Source organism: Xiphophorus couchianus, chromosome 5 (genome assembly GCF_001444195.1).
Source record: "Xiphophorus couchianus chromosome 5, X_couchianus-1.0, whole genome shotgun sequence".
In the NCBI taxonomy this organism is placed as follows: domain Eukaryota; kingdom Metazoa; phylum Chordata; class Actinopteri; order Cyprinodontiformes; family Poeciliidae; genus Xiphophorus; species Xiphophorus couchianus.
In genome coordinates, this window is record NC_040232.1 from 13,771,358 (window position 1) to 13,798,551 (window position 27,194).

Here is a 27,194-nt window from a genome sequence, read left to right on the forward strand (position 1 = left end):
ACATCATATGACAACCACAAACTTCAGTGGTTCTGTTTGGGAAACAATGTGACAGAAAATAATAACGTGTCCTAGTAGGAGTGGAATATAAAAATCTGAAAAGTGTAGTAGAGATATGAACTTACCCATCTAAGTGAGCTCTGAGTAGAACCACTTCTTGCTATCTCTGCAGCTACAAGTCCAGTTGTTTCTCCCAACTTTACTATACATAAATAGCTCAAGCTCAGTCAAATTAAAAGGAGAATGTATCTGAAGGTCAATTTTCAGGTCTTGCAAAAGATTCTCAGCTGGATTTATGTTTGGACTTTGACTAGACTGTTGTAACGCGTGTCCTTGCTTTGGATACAGACCATTCTTAAAACCTAAATCATGCATCATTTTCTTTGCACTTCACATAGGTGGGAAAGTTCAAGAACACATATACTTCTGTAAGGTGCTACATGTCGTTACAGTTTACTACCTAGCAGAAGGAAGCCATCTTAGATTTTCTTAGAATATGGAACAAATGCTAATCTAATTATCAGTTTATCAGCTGACTACAGTTTGTGATAACTGTTTTAGCTTTTTTAATCTCTAGAAGATACTGTGTAATCATTATGCTATGTAAAACAGAGCAATTTAAATTTTAAAAGCAACTACAAAGTCTCACTGAATTATGAGTATTTTTTGTAGCATCTCAGGTGTTTCATTACAGTGACTAAATTCACAAGAAATAGAAGAGAATTGTGCTATTCATTCTTAGTCTGCACATAAATGATCTTCAGCTGCACTATATTACCAATGCATAATAGTGGCAGACAGAAAAATCTTGCTTTGATCAAATGTATCCAGGAGAGTGTTGTGGCAGCACCAGGCGCCAGATGGAAGATGGAGCCACGATGGCACATACAAACAACGCCAAATGAGAGCAATGACATGCTTCTTTTAACTTCCTCCTCTCAATAAGAATCGTTCATCAGGGAGAACCAGCCCCTCTGGAATGTGTGATTGGAAATAGGGGGACTTTAAATCCCCGTCCCGGACACTCCACTGATCGTCAACACACCACTGGTCTGGGGCACCACTGGTGTGGAGCTGAACTGCTGAACCAGGTGCCTCCATCTAGCCAGACTTCCCCATTTTCCTGTTGTTTAATAATAATAGTAAATACCAACAAATGCATGGAACCCCAAATCAGGCAGGCACATCACAATTTCACTGAGGCAGTGAGGCATCCCGAACCTGCATCAATTTGGAGAGATAGCATGAAGAGCCCCAAGATCAAACAGATGCAGGGCAACTAGTTTATGTGTGTGTGTCAGATGTATACATAAACTAAAAAAGGTGATAGTGTTCTCTCACAATGTACAAGCTAACCTTTGTAAGGCAACAATTCAACTTTGTGATGGCCTTTCCTGTGATGACACGCATGGAAAAACCACAAGATTCAGATGGCATTCAGTCTCTGGCTCCTTATCTTAACGCCATTTCCTCCCTGTTATTGCGACGGCAGCAGACGGAGCAGGAAACACAGAGTTCACCTTTGTTCTCATGATGCAGCAGGGAGCAAAAAGATGGATGTAAGTGTTATGCAGTCTGCATGAGAACATGGGTTGCATAATTTTGCTGTAGTATGCGTGTCATAAATATGACTGATAGCGGTAGGCACACTGTTGAATTACATTTACATATAGATTTACAATCCCATCAACAAATAATGAGCCTGGAGGTTCACGTGAGCACTAATGCATGCACAGTTTCTGGGCTAAGGTTTGGGCATTAAAGAGAGAGAATTACTGGTAAAAGGATGAGAAACAGCATAGAAGTTTCTGTCTGAAGAAAAATGTGACACAAAAAGAAACTTGTCCTTTTTGGCAAGGGAGTTTTATCTGTCTAATAATGTAATTTATTGTAATTCTGTGAACAAAAGTTTAACATTTGGTGACAATTCCTTTGCAAAAAATAGAACTAAATACATGCTTTAAAAAAAAATAATTCTCTTTTAAAGGACAGTGACAGCAAAGAGGTACAATGCAACTATTCACTTCTATTTTATTTTTGATGTCAATAATTACACTGATTAGTGTAAGGTGATGTGACTTACACTGATCGTCTCTTCATTATGGCACCTGATAGTGGCTGGGACACGCTGTGCTCATGAGTTGACATTAGCCTGGCAGAGTTTTAGATTTTCAGGCCATATGTGTGAAACTATGCATGATGGTCTGGTGAAACAAGTCATTTTTAAACAATGATATTCATTCTTTTGAAATAATAATGATTCTGATCACAACTTGGAAGCTTGAATAAAACAGGAAAAATATTTAAAAAGCTATCCAGTGGATCAAGAATCCAAATCAACTCCAGTCAAGAAATGGAAATGAGGGATCCTGTTGAAACCAGGTCACAGTCAGGAAGACCAACAAAAACTCTGTGACAACTGCGAGGAAGAATGAGTTGATAATAGGTTGACCCAAACTCCAACCATGAGTGAAAAAAAGTTTTCGGTGTTATCATTTATAGATTCTGAAAAATGGTCAGTTGAATCAGATAAAGAATCTGTAGAGGGAGATGACGATGGCAACCTCAAAGAATTGGAGCTCATCACCATCAAGGGGTGTTGAATTAGCAGTGGGAACATGCAAAAAGCTGATAAACTGCATGTTTTAGATTACTGATGTCTACAGTACATTATCCCCACACATTTTATAAACCTTTCTCTTACCACCGAATTTCAATAATCATTTATGTTCCATTGTGACTGTAACCTCTGTGTGATTTCACCTTAATCATGTCATGGGATTTTCCCAACTTAATTCACCGTACATAATTGTGGTGTTCTGAGAAAACAAGAACACCACAATTCTTTAAAAAAAAATTCATATGTTAATGTGTAATTTTCCACAAAAAAAAAAATCTTGATAAGCATTATTGCAGTTAAATAACTGAACAATTTTGTTTTACCCTTTGAAAATAAATATTTAACACAAAAAGTTTTCATGGAGTTAGTTGTAGTCAGTAGTCTCTGGCATCAGCCTGTGGAAAATGACAAAAGACAAAAAAAACTTTTAAAATGTAATAAACATTACAATTTAGCTGATTTTCTTAGCACAATTAACTACTCTTTTTACGAAAGTTTAGGTTGAGAGTTGATTTCTATTTTAAGTTTTATCCCAGAGTGCTTCAGAAGCTAAATTGTAAATCTGACCATTTCCGTGCTGTAGATTCATACTAGGAACTTGTGTGTAGTTTCTTCATCGGACGGTTTTTCAGTCGACTTATTTTCAGTCCGGAAAGCCGGAAGTCGTGTGCCTGTCTCCTTCCGGCTGAGAGCAAATGAGTTGCTGTAAAGACTCCAGTCTGTCTGTAAAGGTGAGCTGCTGATTCAAAACTCTGGTTATTAAACATTCTGCATGATTGATGTGAGTTGTGAAGCTGTAGCTATTTCTTTTATCTTGCTTTTATTGAGTGTTTGAGTTGAGGTGCTCCTTTGTTTACATCCGACCGGCTACATGAGTACACGTGCACAGAGCGCAACGGCACGTGCTAACAGCTGGCAGAAATAAGCAGAAAACTGAAAATAATCAGATATACATGGCATGATTTATGTGTTTATTTTTTAGGACAGTTTTCAAACAGGCTAATACGTTAGTAAGAATAACTATGGCAGTGCTTTAGCCTGCTAGCATGTTGTCAACCAGTGGAAGGCACATTCAAGCTAGCTCCATTCATAGCTACTAAAACAGTCACAGTTCATCTCAATAGCTGTACGATGCCCCTTTTGCTCATTGCGTCTCTCTTTGTTGATTAGGTTTTAATGAAAAGTTATAACTTGGTTATCCCTCACATTCTAGAAAGCCAGTTGGCTAAAGAGTAATCTTTTCTGAAGTTTATTCTCGTGTTTTATTTGGCTTGTACAACCAATTACTTAATTAAAAGCATTAGTGGAACTTTCAAATGATACTAATGTATGATGTTGAAAAATAAGAACTTTAAAGTATTCTAAAATGTGACATTCTGTTTTATAATACTTTAAAGCAATTTGAAATCAGAGGTAAACTTTAATTTGAAACCAATTAAAGTGGTGTAATTTCTTCATAAAGTATACCTACTGTTACAGTATTTTTACATTTAATGTTCCATTGAGCTGTACATTCCAACTTTTGCACCACCTACTCATTAATAATAGAAACTAAGTTTGTTTCATAAAGGTAGTTAGAAGATATATTTGTTCAGAAATGTTCATTTGTTCATATTTAAGTTCCATAGGAGCCGTAAGATGGATATCTGTGGGACACAACTGATGATTAACTCTACACAGAGGAAAGAAATGTAAAAACTTTTTACATAAAATAGAAAATAAATGGAAGAAATATATACAAGAGAAATGATAAAGGATAAAGGATAAAAGAATAAGACCAATAAGGATTATTTAGCCCCTCCTGGATGTCCACTCACAAGGTCTGTTTAGTTTATGCTTATTTTCTGTGATTTATTGTTAATGCTTAGATACAAAGTACAAGAATCAGTTGCGGTGACCTGAGTGAAGTTGCCCACCCCCCTTCTTCAAATCAGACAAAAATGATGTCAAACATTTGCGCTATGTTTGTGCTGGATTATGCAGCAAAATTTTTTGTTTGTGCGGCTGTCATTATAAAGATATTAAGAAATGTTTCCTGAGGTCATTAAAGGCCATTCAGTCCCCCTCCAACCTTATCAAAGCAGACAAATTTAGTGTCAATCAACTCTACATTTGTGCTGGTTTGTGCAGCAAAAATGTTTATTTGGCTTTGACTTTGAAAATAGTAATGAAAGTTTTAAGGTCAACCCCCCCCCCCCCCCCCCGCCCCCCACACACACACACACACTTTTACAAAATCAAAACGACTTTGTGGGGGTACTGGTTAACTTTTAATGACCTCTGGAAACATTTCTTAATATTTACCCAGCTGATATGTGTAGACTAGGAACAATGACAGTCACTCTGGGTTTTTTCTGGCCATCAGTTTACAGAGGAAAAATGTGAAAAATATGAAGCAGTAATTGGATTTAAATTGTCTTGCTGTAAAATCAAATTCTAGATACTTTTATGAAACATAAAACAAGTGATCATTTTTTCATTTTTTGTCATTTTCCTGATTAAATATCAATTTATTGACTTGTAATAATCCCATTATTTGGCCAAACTGTTATGTTTGTTACTTTGAATAGAATATTTTACTGCTACCAATAGTAACAGTGTTGAAAGCTAAGATTAAACTAGAATTATTTTATATATCACTGAAGGAGAAAAGCATGAAATTTTGACCAAAATTTTCTCACATCCAACTTTTTATATGTGGATGGTAGGAAATCCTTTTTCCTCTATATCAAGTCCAAACCACCTTCTTATGTGGTTTTAATTTGGATATATATCAAATGTTTTTCAAAGCATTTCATCTACGTATGACTGTCGTCCTTGAAGTATGACCCAAGAGAAGGTGAGGGTCAACATGATCCCATTTGAACTAGGCATGACATTGATTGTTACATTAAAATTAAATAGTTTAAAATGAAAAAGGGTAAAAATCAGATCTCCCCTAAACAGTTTGAGTTGAACATTAATACCTGTGGTGTGAACATGGAGTTAGTGAGGTTATTTCTCAAGTAGCCTAGTGTTGACTGGTTTAGCTATTCTGCTTGTATTTTGCAAACTAGTTTTAAAACCACGCTGCTTAGCAAAACCTCTGTGGCGCCTCTTTATTTTTTTGGCAACTGGCTCAGATTTCTTCCTCACCACCCAAAAATATTTATAAAGGGAAAAACTTACCTACTTTGTAAGCAAGGGAAAAGTTTAGTTGCTCTATAGTTTTGAGTTGACCAGGGAAGGGACGGGCAGACCAGATTTATTTTGTGCTATACACCTGGAGAAAACTCTGGTTACTCTGGGACTTTCTCTAGCATCTCAATAAAGTGAGTTTAAGTCGACAAAAATTAGAGCAATTTTGATTCTGTATCTTTATTTTTAGTATACTTGATACTGTTAATGGGCCCATGCCTAATGTTGATTATGCACAGTCTTGACAAGTGCATTAATTAGGCAGATTGAGTAAAATCACCACTTTTGATTCACCCTTACTGCTGTAGAGCTTTTGAGTACACTACATTTGTCTGAAAAACATTGTTGGTAGTTTGTAACTTTCCGGTCCCTGTGCGCTGCTGAACTTTCAACACATAACTGTCGCCCCTTACCAGGCGGTAAGACTTTTCTTTCTGACCCTCTAATCCCTGGTGGCCGGCTTGTGACCATGTACCGTGGCGTTTATGCAGTGTGCGCGGCCTGGGGGCCAATCATCTCCAGCCATCATGGCACAGACACGCAGGACTGGAGAAAGCAATGGGCCGGTGCTCTTTCCATGTCCATTCTGTGTATGTGTGACGGTGTTGTAGCGTGTGTGTGTGAGAGAGCTACAGAGATTTAAAAAAATTAACAGCACAGTGTTTTACAGAGTGTACTGAGAAGAATTACCTGTTTCTGACACAGTCATTCAGAACCAGGTGAGGATTTTGTCTTCGTTGTGTCTGAAATCAGCACCAGCCTGACGATGGATTTGGACCCATTACTGCTTTCGATCAGAACAGATCTGATGAGGAAGACTACAAGTTAATGTCTTAGTGCAGCTAATCCACCCTGCCTCAGCCTGACTAACAAGGTCTTCTGGTTTCAGAACCAGAAGTTAGTGTCCTCTAAATTCTCCTTAGGTGTGTGTGTGCATGGCTGTGTAACAAATTTTGCTGGACAATAAATTGTCCTGGAAGTTATTGCGATAAATAATAATGTTGTATTTGAGACCATTTTCAAGTAATATCCTGCTAATGGCACAATAATGATTTATCAAAAATAAATAAACTTAAATTTCTGACAAACATTTAACACTGGAATCGAAATACATTTTAAATATCCAAATTAAGTAAAGAACAACAAATAAAATGGATTCTGTAAACAAAATTGCCCTTCAAAAAAAGGAGCTAGTTGAGACCAAAGAACCAGATTGAAGTCTTTTGTCATCTAGTCTCTGGCAGGAAGAGAGAGAGATGGGAGAAAAATAATCATGCAAATGGAAATTATTGAGCTGGTTTTAATTCATCCATCAACCCATCCATTATCTAACACGCTTATCCTTGTGGGGTCAACGAGAGAGAGGCGAGGGACATTCTGGATAGGTTCCCATTGCAAGTCAACACACACACACACCCCTACACACACACATACACACACTTAGGGATAATTTAGAGACCAATTAACCTGAAAGTGATGTTTTGGACTGTGGGAGGGAGAACATACAAACTCCCTGCAGAAAGACCCCAGGCTGGAATTGTGCTACCAACTGTGCCACTGTGAAACTCCGGTTTTAATTTATTGGCTGTGCAACTAATATGCTATATAACCAATATAACACTATTGGCTATATTTTTTGTAACGTTGCAGCTCTTGTAATGCCATCTGTATTTATGATTTCTACTTGGTCAGAGCGCAGTTGGTGGGAGCTCTTCTTCATGGGTTTATGACAGAAATGTTTTTGAAAGAGGTTTGAGTTGGTGGGAAGATGGATGCAGCTAAATCCAAGGTAAACCTGGGAGGAAGCAGCAAGACTTGAGATTGGAGCAGAGATTCACATTCCAACAACAACAAACATATCACCAGAGCTACAGCGGAATGGTGTAGATCATACATTTGAACAACAGGAATCTGAAGACATTTTAATTATAATAATTTTCTCTGACTCATTTGAAGTAATAGGAATGTTGTTATTGTCATGCCTTTATTAATATCTACACTTTCTTCGGTTTTTCTTTTCACAGCAGCTTCGGCCTCTGACTCCCCAGGTGTGACTGTTCTCCTTGGGTTGTGCTGCGTTCATGTGCGTGTCTGTTTTGGTTGGCTTTTGGGGTAATGTACAGTGCCTATCAGGACCGTGAGGAGTTGGAGGACAACCTCTATCAAGAGGATGGCGACTCAGACGTGTCAGAGGCCAACAGTGAGCTGGAGTTCCACCTCTACAGCCAGCTCCACTACTCCTCAAATGCTGGTGAGCTGGACGAGCCGGAGCCTGGAGCAGAGGAAGAGAATAACAGGCAGGAAAGCCAGGAAGGCGGTGCGCTGGAAAAAACTACAGACGAAGACACAAAACTGAGATGTACAAAACAGAGCAACCCCACATCCTCTACTGATGGCCATTTAAAGACAAAGAAGGATGCAAAAAAGAAAAAAAGCAAAATTGAGCCAAAAATTCCAAAGTTGTTGTCGTCACGCTTTGAGGAGGTCATTGTGATTGACTCCAGCCCGGGCGTCATCTCTATCTCTGATGATGACAGTGATGATGAGGATGATGCAAGTGTTTGTGCTCTAAAGGTTAAAGGTTCACAGACCCTGCAGACCTCCACTCCTGCATTACAGGTAGAGGAAATAGTAAGATACAGTGCAACATGCATTCGTACATTACATTTAAGACTTGAAGGGCATATTTCATCATTTTTTGAGGTTTTCCTTTTCAATTGTGTTCAGGTTAGTAGCTCAAGTGAAATGTGTTTAAAAAAAGAAAAAAAAAGGGAATGCAGCAAAACGACAACTAACATGTTGTTAGTTGTCGTCATGTTAGTTGTCGTGCCTAACATTTGTTCATGTTAAGCCCACTTCCCGTGTATTTAATGGCTGTCTGAACTGTCATGTCGGATCTTTTCCGAGTTTTACCTCATTGATGTGTGACATGTGCCATAAATCTGCACCAGGAAAAGCCATTCATGGTAAATGCAAATATAAACAATGTCTGATCAAGCAGTGCTGGAAATTAGCTTCCAGGTGAAGAAGCTTTCTTCTATTGCCCGTTTTGAAGAACAGCGAAAGGGGCGTTTGACTGCAAAAACAGGAATGTGTGTACAACTGTATTATAAACACTTCAAAATCAGACAAAAATTGTTGCATTGGCTGATAATAAAATCTGGAAGACGTGTTCTCCCAGCTACATTTGTTACTTTGAATGAAGATTTACTCTCAAATGAGTGTAAACAGACACTGAAATGTATTAATCAATTGCATAATATAATTACACTTAAATTTACCAGAAAACATGAGCTGTAAACAGTTTAAACTGATATTAGTAAAGTCACCTATTGAAAAATTCAACCAACTCATCATACTTTTGACTTTATCTCCATGAAACTTCACTGAAACAGTCCTGGCAAATTAAAACAGTATCGCCCCCCACTGGGGCTTTTTCTGAGGTAAATAACGACCTTGGATATTTTCTGCTTCCTGTCAAAGGAAGGAAACATTAATACATTAAAAGAAATGGCCCTGTGTATCAAATATTTACATCCCATTGAAACAGGAAGTCATGGATTTGTAATTCAAACTTTGTAGATATTCTGACCGGCTTAAAATGTTAAATATAAATTACACAATTGGCTGTTGCTAGTTGCTAGTTTGTTAATATAAATTATTAAATGTGAGTTTTCTTTCCTCACTTAATAAATGTAGATTAGACTTTTTTGCTTAAGCAGTTTTAGAATAAAATTATACTACTGCAATAAAAAAAATATTTTAGGGCTTTTTTACACATCCAGGGGGAACAATAAATGTGTAGGAGGTTGTAGAAAGGAACGTGCAACTTTAATAAAATTTAAAAAACAGCATTAAGGAATTTGCCCAGAAGTTAAAGTTGATTTTTTTTTTTTATGTAATCCATTTCCACTAACATTGTGTTCCTTTTTTTGAAAATTACTGTGTTGAATTAACATGTTTTATTTAATGTCTGATTGCAGAATAATGTCTAATGCCCTGATTCCATTTATTTGTCATTTTTCTGGTTATTTAGAAATCCCAGAAAAGAAAAGGGAGTCTCTTTGTTCCAGTGGCTGTTCTGTCCAGCAGCTCTGAATCCTCTGAATCCGAGTCTGAATCAGAGCCGTTGGATTCGTCTGATGTGGACGATCTGGAGAACTGGATGATCCTGGGTCAGGGGAGGCAGGACGGAGACCAGTCCATCTCACTCAATGTGGAGGGAGGGTCTTACAGCGGCAGCATAGGTGGGCCCTTTTTTATCATCTACTGTCTAAAGTGGGTTTCTTGATCAAAGTTTGGACATTTTGATCCGTTTCTGTGCACCTGAATATGTTTGACCAGGGAAATGAAACCACTGAGTAATTTTGTATGGCTCAAATAATCCAGAATTACCTCGTCTACCTGCTGCACGTTGATAAGGCGCGGGCACAGCAGAAACCCTGTCTGCGAACAATCTGTGTGAATGCATGTTTGTATGTGCACCATCTGTGTCGGCATGTTTACAAACTTGTAAGCTCTTAGCATTCCTGGCACCGACTGTGCCGTCGCTCGCCTCTCCGATGCATCTTTAAGTATGCCTGTGCGCGTCTGGTGTTAATATGTGTCTGCGTGTGTGTGTGAAAATATTTGTGTTTGTAAGATATTCCTGCTTTAATCAGCATGCATGTGTACATCCACGTGGATACCAACAGTCATAACGCTAATGCCAAAAACAAACAAACAGAAAAACACAACGCAGGAAAGGGAGCAGAGGGAGGAGAGGTGGGAGTAATCAGAAACTGAATAAAAATGTTCCCCTGCAAATCTCCTTAGATCTACACATTATCTTAACCTGCAGCCTCAGCAGCCTCTCCAGCTCTTCCTCTGCGCCCTCCTCATCCTCTCCCCCCCTCCTCCTACCTAACGCTCTCCCATCTCATTCTTTTATCCTATTTTCTCACTATTGTGCTCCTGCTCTCCCTTTTCTCTGTGTCTCCCTCACCATTTCGTCCTCATTTGAATTTCCCTGGGCTGATGTTTCTGCAAGAGTGCTCACTGCCTCCTCGACACACAACTGGGCTGAAGGAGGGGGTCTGGAGCTGGTGGGAAGGCTGCAGGTTTTGGCCTGGATTTTGGAAGGAAAGGAGGATTTCAGGTCTCTGTCTTTCTGCCTCTCGTCTGGCTTCTCTCTGTGATCTTTGGAGCTTGACCTCATGTCTGCACATTGGGGGTCATGGGTGTGGTGTGGAAGGAGACTTAAAGTGAGTAGATGGGAGAGGGCTTTGTCAAAAAAAAAAAAAACGAAATAAAGGGAAGGAAATTAAGGGACGAGCCTCAGTAGTCCTGAACTGTGCCCCCAATTCTTCACTGCTGACTAATTCAAAGTCAGTTTGGGGTATATTGTATCTTCGGCCTTAAAAAAAGTGTGTTTTCTTATTGTTAACAATGATTTTACTTGGGCAAAGATTTTGATGATATTTGTGTTCTAGGAAGCTGCAGTCTTTCATAACCATAATCACACTCACTCTTGTTTACTTCCAGCCAGTTGTGCTGTAATAAATACTTTCTGATGTCCAAAGTGTGCAGTGATCCTTTAAAAAAAGATTATTAAGGATGTTTATGAAACGATACAGCAATATTTGCTAAAAGCTGTTTGGCCTTCTTCCACTGTCAACTGTAGAAATTGTTTTCCAGCAATGAATTTCACAGTTTTTCTCCTGGTGCCCATTATTTTTTTCTTCTGATGGTTAAATATCTTTGGAACTTACTTGGATGAATTTAGTTATATATTTCTGGATATTCATTGGATCTGCTGTTCTTGTAAAATGCCTTGAAATTATATGTATGAATTGGCACTACATAAACAAACTGAAAACAAAATATGAAATCATTAGGCTTGGTCAAAAATACGACGGAGATAATTAAAATTGGCATAAAAACATAATAGTTCTATCACAGGCCATTTTGACTCACCAAGGACCAAAAGGAGTATTGAATGACCCTATTTTTGTGTCTACATTATATTTTTCTTAGTTTTTGTGACCAAAAATATTTACAAACAAACAAATTTTTCTTTATTGGAAACAGGATAAAAGTGTAGAATCCATCTTTCAGTCAGCTGAGTGGCAGTGGAAGGGGCACAACATAACCACCTGGTTTTTTTTATTGTTATTATTGGGATTTGAGTTAAAAATGCCATCTTTGATGACAGCTCTCTCTTTTTTTCTTCTTTTTAAAACATTTTCCATGATTATAATGTTGATTAAAATAACTTCTCAGTCATTTGGTGCTAATAAACCACTGGGGAAGAAACACTTCAGATCAAAAAAGTGTCTTCTCAGACTCTTTACAGGACAAACTGGTCCAATTCATATCCAGATATATTATGGAATCAAATTAGGTTCACATTCAGTTCCAAACAATCATTTCATTCCAATACAATCCAGTCATTTAATCAGTTTCTGATCCATTTACATACAACCCCATTTATGTTGTATGTAAATGGGGTTACATTTACTGTACATACAACAAAATATAACCCACATGTACTCATGTGGAGTTCATGATCTCCACTGTACTGTAGAGATGACTGGGAAAGTGAAATGGTTTCTATACCATACTCCAATTGTAAGATACGTTTAGCTTTGGGTCACTTCATAAAGATGGCAACAGTGGCTACGTTTTCAAGGAGGTCCAATGGTTCAAATGTCCTGAATGTAAAAGCCAGTAAAAATAGACATTTGAGCTTAGCAAAATATTAAAAAATATGACAGTCTGAAATATTTTACAACAAAACATTTTACATGTTAAAAATGTTTTTAATTTAGTGAAAGACCAATTAATAAGAATTACCGGCAAAACCTTTAACATACAGCAGCAGGCATGGACATGTGTTGCATTGTTTCTGCCACACTGGTGATTCAAAGAAACTGGGGGAAAGTAATTATGAATTAGTAAGATTATATCAAAACTCTAAATAACGAACCCCAAACATGATTGATTATTTTTTTTCTACAATTGATTCTAAACTGTCCAGTTTTGCAGTTATTATCAAATTTGCTTCACATAATTTCTGTTGTAAAGTAGCCTACTCAGTGATAGATTTATAGAGGAAAATATGGGGTTCAATTTTCGTAATAATTCGTATCGTCACATTTGTTGCTATTGTAATAAATAACAGTACATTTTGTGACTGAAACTATTGGATTTTGTCCTGTTTCAGAACAGGATTTTGAGGTTGCTAGATTCTTCTTTTGAGGATTTCTTTGTCCAAAAATAAATAATTTTAGAGGAGAAGAGACAGTTCTCCTTCTCTGACATGGCTTGTTTGATTTACGGTGTGACTATATGGCTTTGCACCCAAGATTATTTTTTATGCCATGCTGAGAGTTGACTTTTGCTTACATGTATTGGTGACAAGTTCGCACAACAGTGACTAATGGTGTTTGTACGCCTAAAGCCCATCTCAGCGCTACCATCAAATTGCATTCACTACACTTAGTCTCCCGCTCTCGCCTGCGGAGATTGAATCCGTTCATCCTCTTTCTCATCCTCTCTCTGTCTCCTACACGGTGACACTTAAGATACTTTTACAGTCAAAGCATTTATTCCTTCAAGCCAGTTCTGTTTGTGTCAAAAGCCTTGACATACATGCACTCGTGACTCGTGTGATTATCTGTCAGCGGGGCAGCTGTTGGTAGGTGGTTCTGTGAAAACATGGTTGATTAAAAATGAAAAAAATGCAGTGAAAGGGGCCGAGTTAGGGCCATCTGACTGTCCAGCAGCAACCGGACAGAACAAAAAAATAGGAAACAGGGTTTCCTGAAATCCAGTTCAGTGCCTCTCCCGCGCTTAAAAAAGGTGTGCGCTTATGTCCCCGTGAAAGAACCGGGGTGTAGGCGGGCTGTGTTGCAGCTCAACTTGAATCATAAGTGGTTAAACTTCACTCAGTGGTCACACTTTTTTTTTCCTCCCACAGTTTTCTTTGCTTTTTTTTGTCCCCTCTGTCTTGGCCATTGCACACCAAACTTTGTTTGAGGCTTAGAGAATCAGCTATGGCTCACTATCAGGGTGGCCGATCTCATCAGACTGCTCCTGAACGTGTGTGTGTGTATGTGTGTAAGTGCTGCGCAGAAAGTCTAGCTGAACTTGGAGAGGAGTGTTTGTAACAGAAAGAAAAAGGTAGGTTCTCTCTGCTCTCTTCTGTTCTTTCTTCTTTTTCTACTTCCTTCTTCTGTCTTTTTTTAAAATTTCCTTTCTTCTTGTGTTCTCTTCTTTCTTCTTCTCTCCTATTCTTCGTCTCTTCTTTCTCCTTTTCTCTTCTCTTCTTCTCTATTTCTTCCCATGTCGTATATTTAAATGATTGCACTGTTTGCTGCAGCAGTGGGCCTGTATGAGCCTGAGACCCATGCTGGATGTGTCCATGTTGAGGTCACATGCCAGTATACAGAATGTGAATATGGATTTAGCTGGCTCTGCTCTGTGTTTATGGCTCTGATTGTGCATGTATATGTGTGTGTGTGTGTGCGAGAGAAAGAGCGTGTCTATGCACAGAGCACTGGGATTGTAAAATGCGATTACAGTGGCATGCTGGGTACTGTGCTAGGTGTCAGTGTGCCTGAGTGTGCGTTTGTGTTGTGTGGGTGCGTGGGTGGGCGGGCAGAGGCTGCAGAAGGGAGACATGGATAGGATCAGCTCTTATCTAGGCTGCCCAGTGCCACACGAGGTGTAACGCCACACCCACAGCACCACACAGTGTGTTTGAACAGGCTCACACACACATACACTGTTGAAATCGCTGTGCCATAGTTTGACTTGTGTTATCCAGTTTTTACAGAAGAAATGCAAATCCGACGAGATTACTGTGAACATCTAATTTTAGAGCTAAAATAAATTGTAAAGATTTAATTGAAAGTGTGATGCTTTCAGATTTTAATTTAAAAATATTACGTTTTTGGTTGAACAATCATGACGTGTAATGGCAGCAGGAATTTAGTGAATTTTAATGAATTTCTAAATGTTGACCAAGTTGCTCTACTTGCTGTATTTTTCTTTCAGTGTAACTCAAAATCTGACAATAATTTATTTTAAAAAATTTGTGACGTGCTCAGATTTATTGTCAATTTTATTTTGCATGTTATGTTGATTAAGTTCAGTTCAGTTCTGGTCATTTCTTGATTCTTCAGATTTTATCTAAAAAGAAATGGACAAGGATAGCTGTAGAAATCCCTTATTGATTGAAGGGTAAAAATATGTTCCAGAGAAACATAAGTAATTGATGCATAAATAAACAGAAAGTGCACTATCACTTGTTCTTATCATGTGGCTTAGTTTTATTTTAAATTTATTTGAAGGTGATTTGAGAACAGAAAAGCTAAAGTAAAGCCATAGATTTGTCCTGTGAGACAGTTTGGCTCCAGGTGCTTAAGTGTCTCCAACAGGCCTGTACTTCTGGATGTGCAAAGCGATGTGCAGCTTTGCTTGTTGTTCCTCTCGGTTTGTGGCTGATGGTTCTGTTTGTATCTACTGACCTTTTGTGACTCCTTACAAAGCCACAGATCTGGTTGCAGAGCTGTGTTTTCTGATGCAGTGAAACGACACTTTGTTGTGTTTTTCTGTTTCAGATTTGTAATGCGCCGGTAACATTTCAAGTGGTTTGTGTGAAGCTGTAAGCCACAGCAGTTGAAACTTGAGTGATTTTCAACTTGACTGGATTTGATAACATTTATTTCGAGGATTTGAATAATTATAAATATTTATTATGAACTAAGAATTGTTTATTAAAAGTACGGGGGTTGAAATTGTAATTTTCTAATTCCTATTTTTCAAAGCAGAGTTATTCTTAAATTATTGCAGCTTTAAACTGTTGTGGATGTTTTGGCTGCAGCTGCGTCTGACCCGCTGCAGAACGTCTCGGGTGTCTCATGCTGATATACGAATAGTTTATTTATACCACATTTATCTACATCTGGATGGGACAAGTCATCCTGTCTGAAAGTAATTTCTGTCAAAATAATCTATGAAAATTTCTCAATTTATTTTTTTCTTGGAAACTTTGACTAAAAAACACCCACAGACATCTGTGGTTGTGGCTGCAGGTGCTCATTTGTTTTAACTCGGCTGTTTGTTCTTCAGCGTGAGTGAGGGCTCGCATTTAAATATAATCTAGCAGAAAATACTTACCGCACACACATGCATGCAATCAACATCAGTTTTTAAAGCACTAATGCTCAGCGCATGGATGTCATATTGATTTTTAATATAAATCAGATGCAAGTTTGTTTTTTATGTTTGCTTTACTTTTTAAATATAAAATGTTAAATATATCACATTTTTTCCCCCTCTATGTTTTTAGGTTTAATGTTTTGTGTTTCTGAGAGGAGAGGATATTTTTTTAGCGAAACTAAAGGTTGAATGTGTTGTGTGTGTTGGAGTGTGAAGGTGTGTGCATCTTAAGACAAAACTGTGGATACGTGTGTGAGCCGGTGTGAGCCTCACCACGCCTGAGGTGAGCCCAATAACCGTGGCCTGGCCCAGAGGAACGCCGTTTCACTGTCTTTAGCTCTGAACAGAGCGGGAACACCGTTCCAAATGAAATATGGGCTGAGGTTTCTTTTTTTTTTTTTTTGCTTTTTTTTCCTGTAATATTTTGCTGTTGTATTTTTTTTGTTTTAAATGTCAAATTTAAAGTCCAAAGCGTCAGAGTCCGTAACAGGCCCTTTCACATCTACAGCAGATGACGGTGTGTTTCTTAGTCGCTGTAGCCTGGAGGTAGGTGTAACAAATGGAGGTCCACTGGGCCTCTACTGTAGTTAAACGTGTCTGTGTGCGATGAGGTGGCTGGTGGGAAGAAAAGGAAATCCCTGTCTTTTTCTTGAACCTTTATTTAAGCAGAATATCCCACGAGGATAAGATTTTTAGAGTTTATTTTTACTCTGAACGAAAACCTGCACTAAACATCGTGCCCTCGAGCTACAGGATAAAAGAACCTAAAACACACATAAAAGCATCACATGATTAAATCTAACTTCTAAACCTCAACACCTTAACCCCTCATTGATATGAATGCATCTCATATTTATGCGCTTGTCTTTGACCTGAAGTTGTCCCTGCATCTTTTCGCTCCCTGGTGGATTTTCCTAACCAGTCATTTTCTTTGGAACGAGTCTAAGAGAGGGAAGGGAGAGCGAGGAGAAGAGAGGGTGGGGGACAAAATGTCAATTACAATTACCAATAATAATCATTATAATTAAGCAGTCACTTAATAGGAAATCAAATTATAGTGGGGGTAACAGTAGGACAGAAGATGGTCCCTTGGGACTGTATTAATTTCTGTTCTTTTCTTTGACTGCAGAACTTTGCCTTTATTGTCTTTCTTTGATTTTTTTTTTCTTTTCCTTTTTGGCTGGGAGGGGTTGTCGAGAGGGCTTTATTAACTGGTAGCCTAGGGTGGTGGTATTTTGGGGGGGGGTGGAGAGAGGGGTTGTGTATTAATATTAATACGTTTTTGGGTTTAGAAGCAGGAGGAAGAGGTGTGAGCGGAGGAGGGGTGACGGGGGGGGGCAAGGCAGTAATAGATCCACAAAATCTCCCCTGCTCTCTGCCTGTCCTTCCACTCCTCCTCCAGTCTCTCACTTTTCTGCTCTCGTCTTCCTCTGGCGGTGCCGTCGCGGGCATAAAGGAGACCAGTTTAACAGTCAACAGGATAAGAGGGAGAACGTCTAGCTCACAAACATGCTAGGGGTTCGTCTTTGCCTCGGTATGCAAAGGGTGGCCTAATAATAGCTGGCCAGTGTTTTTCACAAAGTCCCAGCCGATGGGTGTTTGTGCGTGTGTGTATGTGAGTGGGTGTGAGAGAGATTCTTGGCACACATTTACACAAGTGTAGCAGTTGTTTCTCTCCAGAGACTCTCGCCGGTGTGTATGTGGCCATTCCATGGCTTCTCCCTGCGTCTCTTAATTAAGGCACTCCTCAGACAGAGACCAGCTGGGCCAGGTCTGGCCTCACTGGCACTTACTATAATTTTAGGCAGTCTTGTACTTGCCTTATCTTCTTCTTATGCTTACTTTCTATTCACCTGTTCTTTTCTGTTGGGGATTTGTTTGTCTTATCGATTAAATTTGGTTTTTTTAGCCTGTTTTATGGCATCTTGTAGTCGTCTATTGGTGCTGGCGTCTATACTGAGAGGTTTGCTCTTTTCAACTCATGTATTTTCAATTACTAGGTTTTCTATTAGGAGCTGGTAGATTAATAAGTAACATTTCTAATTAACTGCATGCAGGTGTTTAGCAACCTCTTAAATCATAAAACGGTTATTTTTAGATATTCCTGCATTTTATTCAGTATAGTTTTGCCTTATTAAAAGGTTTTAAGTCTTGGATGACCAACTCGATCTGAATGTTTGATTCTTCTTTGATTCATTCATCCATCTCATCTCTTACTGCCATTGCTGAACATAATCCATTGACCAGAACTAGGCTCTGGTTTTATTTCTGCTGCTGTGCCAGGCTGGGAGTGATCAGGATCTGTTCTATTACCATTTTGTAGCCTTTAAAGTATTTTCGTCCGTTTTTGTCTGTATGTTTTGTCTTTTGACAGAGGCTTAACGTCTCTAATACTGAATACCATTTTCTAGGGTAAACAAAAAATTAAGACGCTGTTTAATGGAAAAGGTTTTTATTTTGTTTTTTACAGAATGATGCAAAATGTCTGCAGCTCATTCATGCTGGTAAGGAGTGAGAGTGAGACTTTCAGCTGATAACAGGAAGGCAGGGCATATATGAGTAAACTTGCTCTGTGTTGTCCGTTTGAGCTTTCTGTCAGAGTACATGGTGGATTTAGAATCTGTGTTAAGTTAAAGACCTGCATCCTCTGAGGGACTATTCCGATGTTTCGGTAGCGCTAGTTGTGTCTGACATTATAAGGTGTTAAGAAACAGTTTAAAATGCAAACCCTGTAATTACTTTGTCTTTGTTTTAAAATGTTAAAATCCAGTTTTACATTGGTTTCTCCCTCTTTCTCTGTCACACAAATGTTGTGATGGTTCCTCTGCTTCCCATGTAAATATGTGATGCATGCTCAGGGCTCAAATGGAAGGAAAAAATTTTAGTTTGCTGGTTTTTTTGTCTTCCTATATTTTCTAAGAGAAATCTGGATTGTCCAAAATATGTATTAGTACATCAAAGTGCTAAAAAACTGGATATCAGCCTTTAAAATGCACTACTTCTACTTTCTATACATGTTGAGGAAGAACAATACAGTAGTATCATAATCATTGTATCCTTGTAAAAACTACATATAGTTTATTTTATTTTATATTTTATTAAATATTTGTGATCATTTATACACAGTACACTAGCATTAAATCTACTATGTGGGATAAAGATGTAACGGAAATCCTTTAGATGTACACAATGTTCAGCTGTAGATTAAGTAGGCCTGACTAAGCATGACAAAATTTAATTGACTATACTTTGAACCAGTGTTATTAATTATGCAAAAAGCATCAAAATATATCAAGCTAGACATTTCTGTGTTTTTGCAAATTTCAGTCTTGTGACAATTGGTCATAAATAGAAGAAATATATCAAAAAATTCTAATTATATGCACCAAACCACATGTTGTTCATTGTTTCAATAACATATTTCAACTTTAGATTGCTTTTGTATACTTTGTAATGATTAACAGTGACATCAAATGTAATTTATTAGAGCACTTAATGAGAAAATATTAACTGATAAATTCCCACCTCTGGATTGGGTTTCACTGAAACATGGGGTTTGGAGTTGAGAAGAGACGAGGGATGAAAGGGGTTCAGCCGAATTCCTTTCTCTGTATCAGAAAGACGAACTCTCCTTGCAGATCTGTTTAACAGGTTTAACTCATGAATTCAGCCGAAGTCTTCGCTCATGCTTGCGATCCTGTGTGCGCGCACGCCTGTGCATTAGCACACCCTGGCCGCCCCTTTATCCGGGGGATTATGGTTAAATGAAATGCTGAGATTCTGCCGGCAGGTGCCCTGATAAAGCCAAAGTCAGCGTTGGGAAAGAAATTTAATTATTGGAGGATAAAATCAGAACGAATGAGATAGTTACTGAGTCGTTGGGGAGTTTAGTCATTGATATTTCTGCACAGCCTTCCAGACAACACGCGGAGTTCATCACACACTTAATGTGAGGCGGATTTTGTGTGTCTGCGTTGGAGCGTGTGCATGCACCGTGAGCCTTTCCAACTTTAAAAGATTCTAGTGAAAGCTCAAACTTCATTTGGCTTATGCATAGTCTTAACATACTGCTTTTTTAAATAAGCCACAAAAATAAAAAGCTGGATTGATGTAATCACTTCTAAGATAATGATGCTAGGATGTATATATTTACTGCTGCTTTTTATAACCAGTTTACATGCTACCAGATTTAAATTTATCATAAGACTCATCTAGTTTTTCAACTAGCGATATTGATTAGATATTTTTGTGTATGTATACTTATATTTTATCTTTTGTGATTTTTCTTGATTTAAAACAGTTCAATCAGTTTAGTCACCTGCTTGAAATAAGTCAAATTATCTACATTTAGATTTTAAAAAGGGTGTTTAAGTTTCTGACAATATAAAACTTATATTACCAGCTCCATCTGGCCCTGAAGTGTTCTGAATAAGAGTCTAAAATCAAATAAATATATAGTAATAATTATCCACTTGAATCTGAATACGCTCTTATTGTGGAAAAACTGCTTTTATTTTGAAGGCCACGCCTTTTGTTTCCTATGTAAGCACCCTCATATACAGTAGTTCCCCAGCAATATGTAATTGTAAACCAGCTATGCAGCACAGACCGGAGAGATGCAAGTTACCCTAAAAACATCAACTCGTGTTAATAAAAAGACCTTTAGAGTTCTGAGAAAGCCGTAGAATTACTTAGGAATATGAAAGTCGTTTGCTAAGTCTGTTTAAAAAAATACAGGGTTGTTAATGATTGGACTAATTATGCAGGAAAATAAGAGGCCATGCTTGTTTGTTCAGTAAAAATGGGCTGTCAGTGCTGCACATTTTATTTCTTAGATGCAATCTCTACTGTTGCTAGAAGAAGTTAAAAATATTTAATTTAATGTATGAAGCTCTGGAAATCAAGAAGACCATTGTAAAATTATCAAATTTTATATTTTACTATTTATAGTTATGTTTGAGTAAAGTGAGCGATTTTATTCTATAAACAACATTTCTTTGAAATTTAAATTAATGAGCCATTTTTGTCACCTTTTTTTTTGCCATAAAGATAAATGTTTTTTGGTTTTTTTTGTTTGTTTTCTTTTTAAAGAAAATGCTCTTTGAAATCCTCAAATAACACAAAGAAAAAACATTTGTATTCATCGCTTTAACAAAATGCAAAATCTGAGATGAGTTCAGAAATCACTTTTTACTAGCATACTGGAGGAGCATTGTGGTTTATAATTTTTGTTGCATTGAATCTCATAATGTAAGCAACTGTGGATGGTTGTGTTCATATAGCTCCTTGAAAAAGTATTAATATCCCTGGAAACTTTTTAAACTTTTGATAATAGAAGAATGTTATTTGGATTTTTGGTGGAATAGCCCTAATTTTTTGATCACATCAGTGATCACATTGTTGCACATTGTTGTTGGGTTCAGGTGATTGCCTCATCAAAGCCCTGATGAGCAGAGCGCTGTTTGATTTGAACTCAGAGACTGGGACTGAGTTGCTCTCATAGATCTATTTGTAAAAATGCTGAATTTGGTGCAAAATTTGCATTTCCTTTTTTTGTTCAGAGCTGCATATTTGGAATAATTTTGTTCATCCAACAAGCCGGTCCTCAACAACGGTCACAGTGGCTTATGTGACCCTGATCTTACGAAAACTGCATTTTAAGTCTTTTTTCTTTTTCTTTTTCATGATTCCACAGATTGTATTCATTGGAAAACCACCACAATTTTGATATATTTCCCCCCCCCCAAGGAGTTAGTTTAAAAAAACAAAAAAACTATAAACGTTGCATGTAAAAATCCAAATTATGAAAACAAATTCTAGAGAAAATGGCAAACTAGTAAATTGAAACTAAATTAGAACATAATTATTTAAATTTATATATCTAAATTGCTCTGCGGAAGTCTCTCTTTTGACTGAAATTATACTTTTTAAGAGTTTTGTGAGATTTTAGGAGAGGGTATTTTTCTGGATTAGTATAAAAAAAATCAACCATTTTTTAAATACTTTGCATTTTGCAGCACAGTCTATAACAGAATCATGAAAAATAAATTTGTGCGATCTGGTTGTGCAACCTAAAATAGCACTGAGTATTGTTTTCCAGTTTTGTAGGAATCTGTTAAAATCGCCCGAGAACAAACAACCGTCCGTAATCTTACAGGACTAGTTCTGTGTAAACAGATTAGCGTTTGCGCCGTTGTGTGCGGGGGTGCAGGTGAGTGCCTTTCTGCCCTCTTTGAGTGCAGACTGATCAATAGTAATTGGGTTGAGTGTCTCAGACCTGCTTCTTGCCTTTGAACCGCGGGCCTTTTGTAGGCTGACGCGGGGCCAGAAGAGAAAAGGGGACAAGAGGGAAAAGAAAAGGGGGAGATGGGGAGAAAATGGAGGATGTTTGCAAGTCGACGAGCATGACTGACTCCCTCAGCCAAAACTCCGGATATTTATTCAGCATTACTCACTAATCTAAAAAAAAAAAAAAAAAAAAAGAAAATCCTTCTGCCTTTTTGTGTCCCCTCTTTCTATTTCAGTCATATTGGAGGGAAGAGGAGAGTCTCTCTGTGTGGGTGTGTGTGTGTGTGTGAGTTTCTAAAAGAAGGAATGCCGTTAGTTGATCTTTTAAATTGGCTGTGATAGTACCTTCATAAGTCTTTATGATGCATTAACAGGCTTGTCTCCTCGCTCCCTCTTGTTTACAAACACAAACACTCCCAGAGTATTTCTCCAGCACTATCCTTCTTTATTCCATCTCTTTTATGACTTCCACAAAAGCAGCTTGTATTGAGCGAGGTTTGAAGCTCCTCTGGTATTAGCGGGAAGGCATTAGGCATAAACTCAAAGGTATATTAAAGCAACGGCCCTGTTGTTCATATAAACACACCAATTCAATTTGGCATGCCCCACGGGGAATGGGATTTCAGCAGCTTCCGAGAGCAGCAGCAGAAACAGGGGGGAGAGCGGCAGCGGTGAGGTAAGACAAGTAGATGTGGTATGAAGGGATCTCGGAGAAGTGCAGAAGCAGGAAAGGGGAGAAAGGGAAACGAGGAGGAGGGAGGAAACGGAGAGAGGTTAGGGCTGCAATGCAGAGATTAGCATACTGGAGGAGCATTGTGGTTTATAATTTTTGTTGCATTGAATCTCATAATGTAAGCAACTGTGGATGGTTGTGTTCATATAGCTCCTTGAAAAAGTATTAATATCCCTGGAAACTTTTTAAACTTTTGATAATAGAAGAATGTTATTTGGATTTCATGTTAGACAAACATAATTATTAAGTGGATGGAAAATGATAAATGTTATAAAATAATTTTATAAAAAAATAAATTTTATATATATATATATATATATACTGCTCAAAAAAATAAAGGGAACACTTTAAGTGTTAAATACCTGTTTAAGTGTTCCCTTTATTTTTTTGAGCAGTGTATATACAGTATATTAAAAAAAATCATTTTAGCTGGAAGGCGATCCTCTCTCCAGGATTCAGCCTCTTAACAAATTTTCCCTCAGAATTTGTTGAGTCATTCCCACGGCATGATGCTGCTACCAACCATTTTTCACTATGGGGATTGTGCTTTTAGTGTGATGTGCAGTGTAAGTTTTCTGCTACTGCTTTCCATTTTGGACAAAAACTCGTTTTTGTTCTAATCTAACCAAAGCCTCTTCTATATTTGCTGCTTGCTGTACAAGGCTTTTCGCAAACTATTGATTGGTAAATTTGTTTGAATTTCTCTTAACAATTCATAAATGCCAGAGTTTTAAATTGTAGTAGTAGACTTGTCAACATTGTATTCAATTGTTCAATTGTGCTTTGAATCTCTACAGCTATTTCAGAGTTACTTGGAGAACTTTGTTGTTTCTTCTTATTTGGATTTACATTAGTGTGGGTGGGCAGGAATGTCTTGGTTATTTAAGAGTTGTGTCAAATACTTTTCCCATTTGGAAGAAAATGAACACTTTGCAAGATATCCAAAAGAAATAGTTTTCTGCCTCTCTCCACCTCTCTGGTTCCAGGCTGAGAATAAATTACATCCAGGTGGACTCTATTAACTAATTAAGGGACTTTTGAAGGTAGTTGGCTGTACTGAATTTTATTTGCTGGGAAACAGGACTTTTTTGAATTTTATTTGTAAAATAAGGCGGATGTATCCCTTTTTTTACTTAACATTTATGCACCACTCTTGGTTCTGCTTAAAAAAAAAGTTGACACCTTCTATCTTTAAAAAGGCGGCTTTAAAGTGTGGGAGTTTTTTGAGGTTTTGAAATGACAATCTACAACTTTTTAACACTGTGGTATATCTTGATACCTAAGCCTACAGCACACACACATTCACCCCCACGCACGCACACGCCCACCCCCACCCCCACACAAACACACACACGCCTGCACACGCACCCCCCACACACACACACCCAAACACACACGCACGCACACACACAGTCCAAAATCTTCATTCATGATGGGACTGCAAGCGTCTGCAGTGTGGTTCTCTTCTGCACGCTTGGACAGAGCGCACTGTGGGAAAACCCTGCATTTATATTATGCAGTCCAAGTTCAGATGGGCTTGTCAGGAAAGCTGCTGTTTTTATTACCTGTCAGAGGGTGAAAAAAAAAAACAGTGGATGGATGCAAAAGAGGGGAGCAAATTAAACGACACTAAATGAGACCCCCTATCTCTCTGCTCTCATGCCATTCCTCCCAGCGCCGCTGACACACGCAGACTCTGACAGCACGCTGTTGTTCAGCTCTATCTGTGGGCTACCTTCAACTGGGGTTTATCTGTCAGTCAGATGCGGCAATTATTTTGTTCGTCACCAAGTCACATCTTTAGCCGGTATGGAATCAGCTGAGCCAGGCGCTGGCTCTTGGGTGGGAAAAGAGGTCTCAGGTTTTTATTGAATGAATTTGATGCTGATTTGACATCTATAAATGAATCAAAGCATGAAAATGTGCATTAATATGTTCTTAAAGATGATTTATGCATCATTTGAGGAAGTGAGGGAAGACCTTGGTGTTTCCTCCCATTACTTCCCCACCCAGCAAAGGCTCTCCCCCTTCCTACCCTTTTCAGCCAGGCATAACCTCTGCCATCTGCCCACTCCCCTCCTCTTACCATCTTCCTCCCATTTTCCGTCTCCCCTTTTTTTTCCTCCTCCTCCCCCTGGACCTCTCAACACCTCCCTCCTCCCTCTGTTCATTTAGGACCTTTATGAAGGCCTTTTTGCTTGCATTCAGTGGAATATTAACTCTTGTTATTAGAGATTTCTGTTGCTGTGACACAAAATGGAAGGATGAAAGATGCTGGCAAAATTTCTAGGTGTTACAAAATGGATTACCACTTTCTTTCCATTATAATTTTCTACAATATTAGAGGGTGAATAATAACGAAGGACTGTACTGTAGATTGCATCTAATGCAGATGTGGGAGATGTAGCAAAAATATAGTTTTTAATCATGATTCTTCATGTAAAAGCATAGTTCCTAACCACAAAATGCATAATAATTTATAGAGAAAAGAACATATTTGAAATGATTAGTGTGTGCAAATTTATCATTGCTATCATCTCAGTACTTGTCATCGTTTCATCGCCCATAATCATCCTAACACACGGATAATAATTACAGTATTCAGCTCAAACAAACAGTGGACCGAGCATTCACACTCTTATGCTTCATAAGGTGACAAGAAGCTGTTAGCAATTTACTTTATATGCAAACACACACACACACACTCATAGCTCTTTATTGTAAATGTCTGACAGGAAGTTGCCTGGGATCTTTTACCTTTATGCTATAAAAAAGCATAAAGTTAACAAACTGGTAAAAATGTTTTTTTCTGTCCTGCTGAATGTAAGCAGATCTTCAGCTTCAATGATATTACCAAAGCTAGTAAAAATCTAAGCAAACAAACTGGAACATCCTTATGAGTGCAAACAGAAGCTGAAAGTCAACTTACTTAGCATCAGATGCTAGTGGCTGCTGAAGGCTAATGGGTCAGACTTTTAGAAAAGGTTCTCAGGGATATTTTTTGTTTTATGATTTTGTGTTTTGAAGACATTGTACTTTTATATAAAACTCAAAGGCTTGGTTTAGGTTAGTTGTGTTAATATTCAAGGATTTTATGAATATAAACAATATTTAAGTATTTGAAATTCTTTGGTAACACCCTGGAGTTACCGGTGAGGGAACATATTAAACCTATCAGGCATCAATTTACACCTGCTGATGTATTAGACTACTTATTAATCTACTGTAATTTATATTAGTAAAACTGCGTCAAAACTGACTGCAGCCCATGGCCCACATCTTTGTAATCCTGAGTATAAAGTCTAAACTACAGCTAAATAATAGTTGGTTCTCTTTGCTGATTAAAATATTCAGTCTGGATACATTGACTTTTTTTAAAAATTCTTTACCAAAAATGTAAGACTAATTTCAGTGTAATTTTCCTGACTGTCAATAGCTATTTTTATTGCTAGTGGTTTTAGAAGTGTTAAGGTATGAATTAGCTGGTCCAGTGTTCCACGACCAGGACGAAAACCACACTGCTCTTCCTGAATCCGAGGTTCGACTATCCGACGGACCCTCCTCTCCAGGACCCCTGAATAGACCTTGCCAGGGAGGCTTAAGAGTGTGACCCCTCTATAATTGGAGCACACCCTCCGGTCCCCCTTTTTGAACAGGGGGACCACCACCCCAGTCTGCCAATCCAGGGGAACTGCCCCCGATGTCCATGCGATATTGCAGAGTCGCGTCAACCAACACAACCCTACAACATCCAGAGCCTTAAGGAACTCCGGGCGGATCTCATCCACCCCCGGGGCCTTGCCACCGAGGAGCTTTTTAACCACCTCGGCGACCTCGCCCCCAGAGATTGGAGAGCCCAACCCAGAGTCCCCAGGCTCCGCTTCCTCAGTGGAAGGCATGTTGGTGGGATTGAGGAGGTCTTCGAAGTACTCTGCCCACCGGCCCACAACGTCCCGAGTAGAGGTCAGCAGCACACCATCCCCACTATAAACAGTGTTGGTGCTGCACCGCTTCCCCCCCCTGAGACGCCGGATGGTGGACCAGAATCACCTCGAAGCCGTGCGGAAGTCTTTCTCCATGGCCTCTCCAAACTCCTCCCACACCCGAGTTTTTGCCTCAGCAACCGCCCGAGCCGCATGCCGCTTCGCCCGCCGGTACCCATCAGCTGCT

General features: G+C 38.5%; 1 protein-coding gene across 2 annotated transcripts in view; it reads left to right on the forward strand.

Annotated features, from left to right (window-relative positions):
• The first annotated feature begins 3,216 nt into the window (after positions 1-3,216).
• Positions 3,217-27,194, forward strand: part of zcchc7 (zinc finger, CCHC domain containing 7) — a 58,498-nt gene continuing 34,520 nt past the window's right edge. The window contains exons 1-3 of one of the 2 annotated variants that reach the window (XM_028019283.1): positions 3,217-3,351; positions 7,822-8,416; positions 9,834-10,044. In XM_028019283.1, coding sequence (XP_027875084.1) covers positions 7,913-8,416; positions 9,834-10,044 — 715 coding nt within the window. In that variant the 5' untranslated portion in view covers positions 3,217-3,351; positions 7,822-7,912. The remainder of the gene's footprint in view (positions 3,352-7,821; positions 8,417-9,833; positions 10,045-27,194) is intronic. The other variant, XM_028019284.1, reaches the window with a different exon arrangement.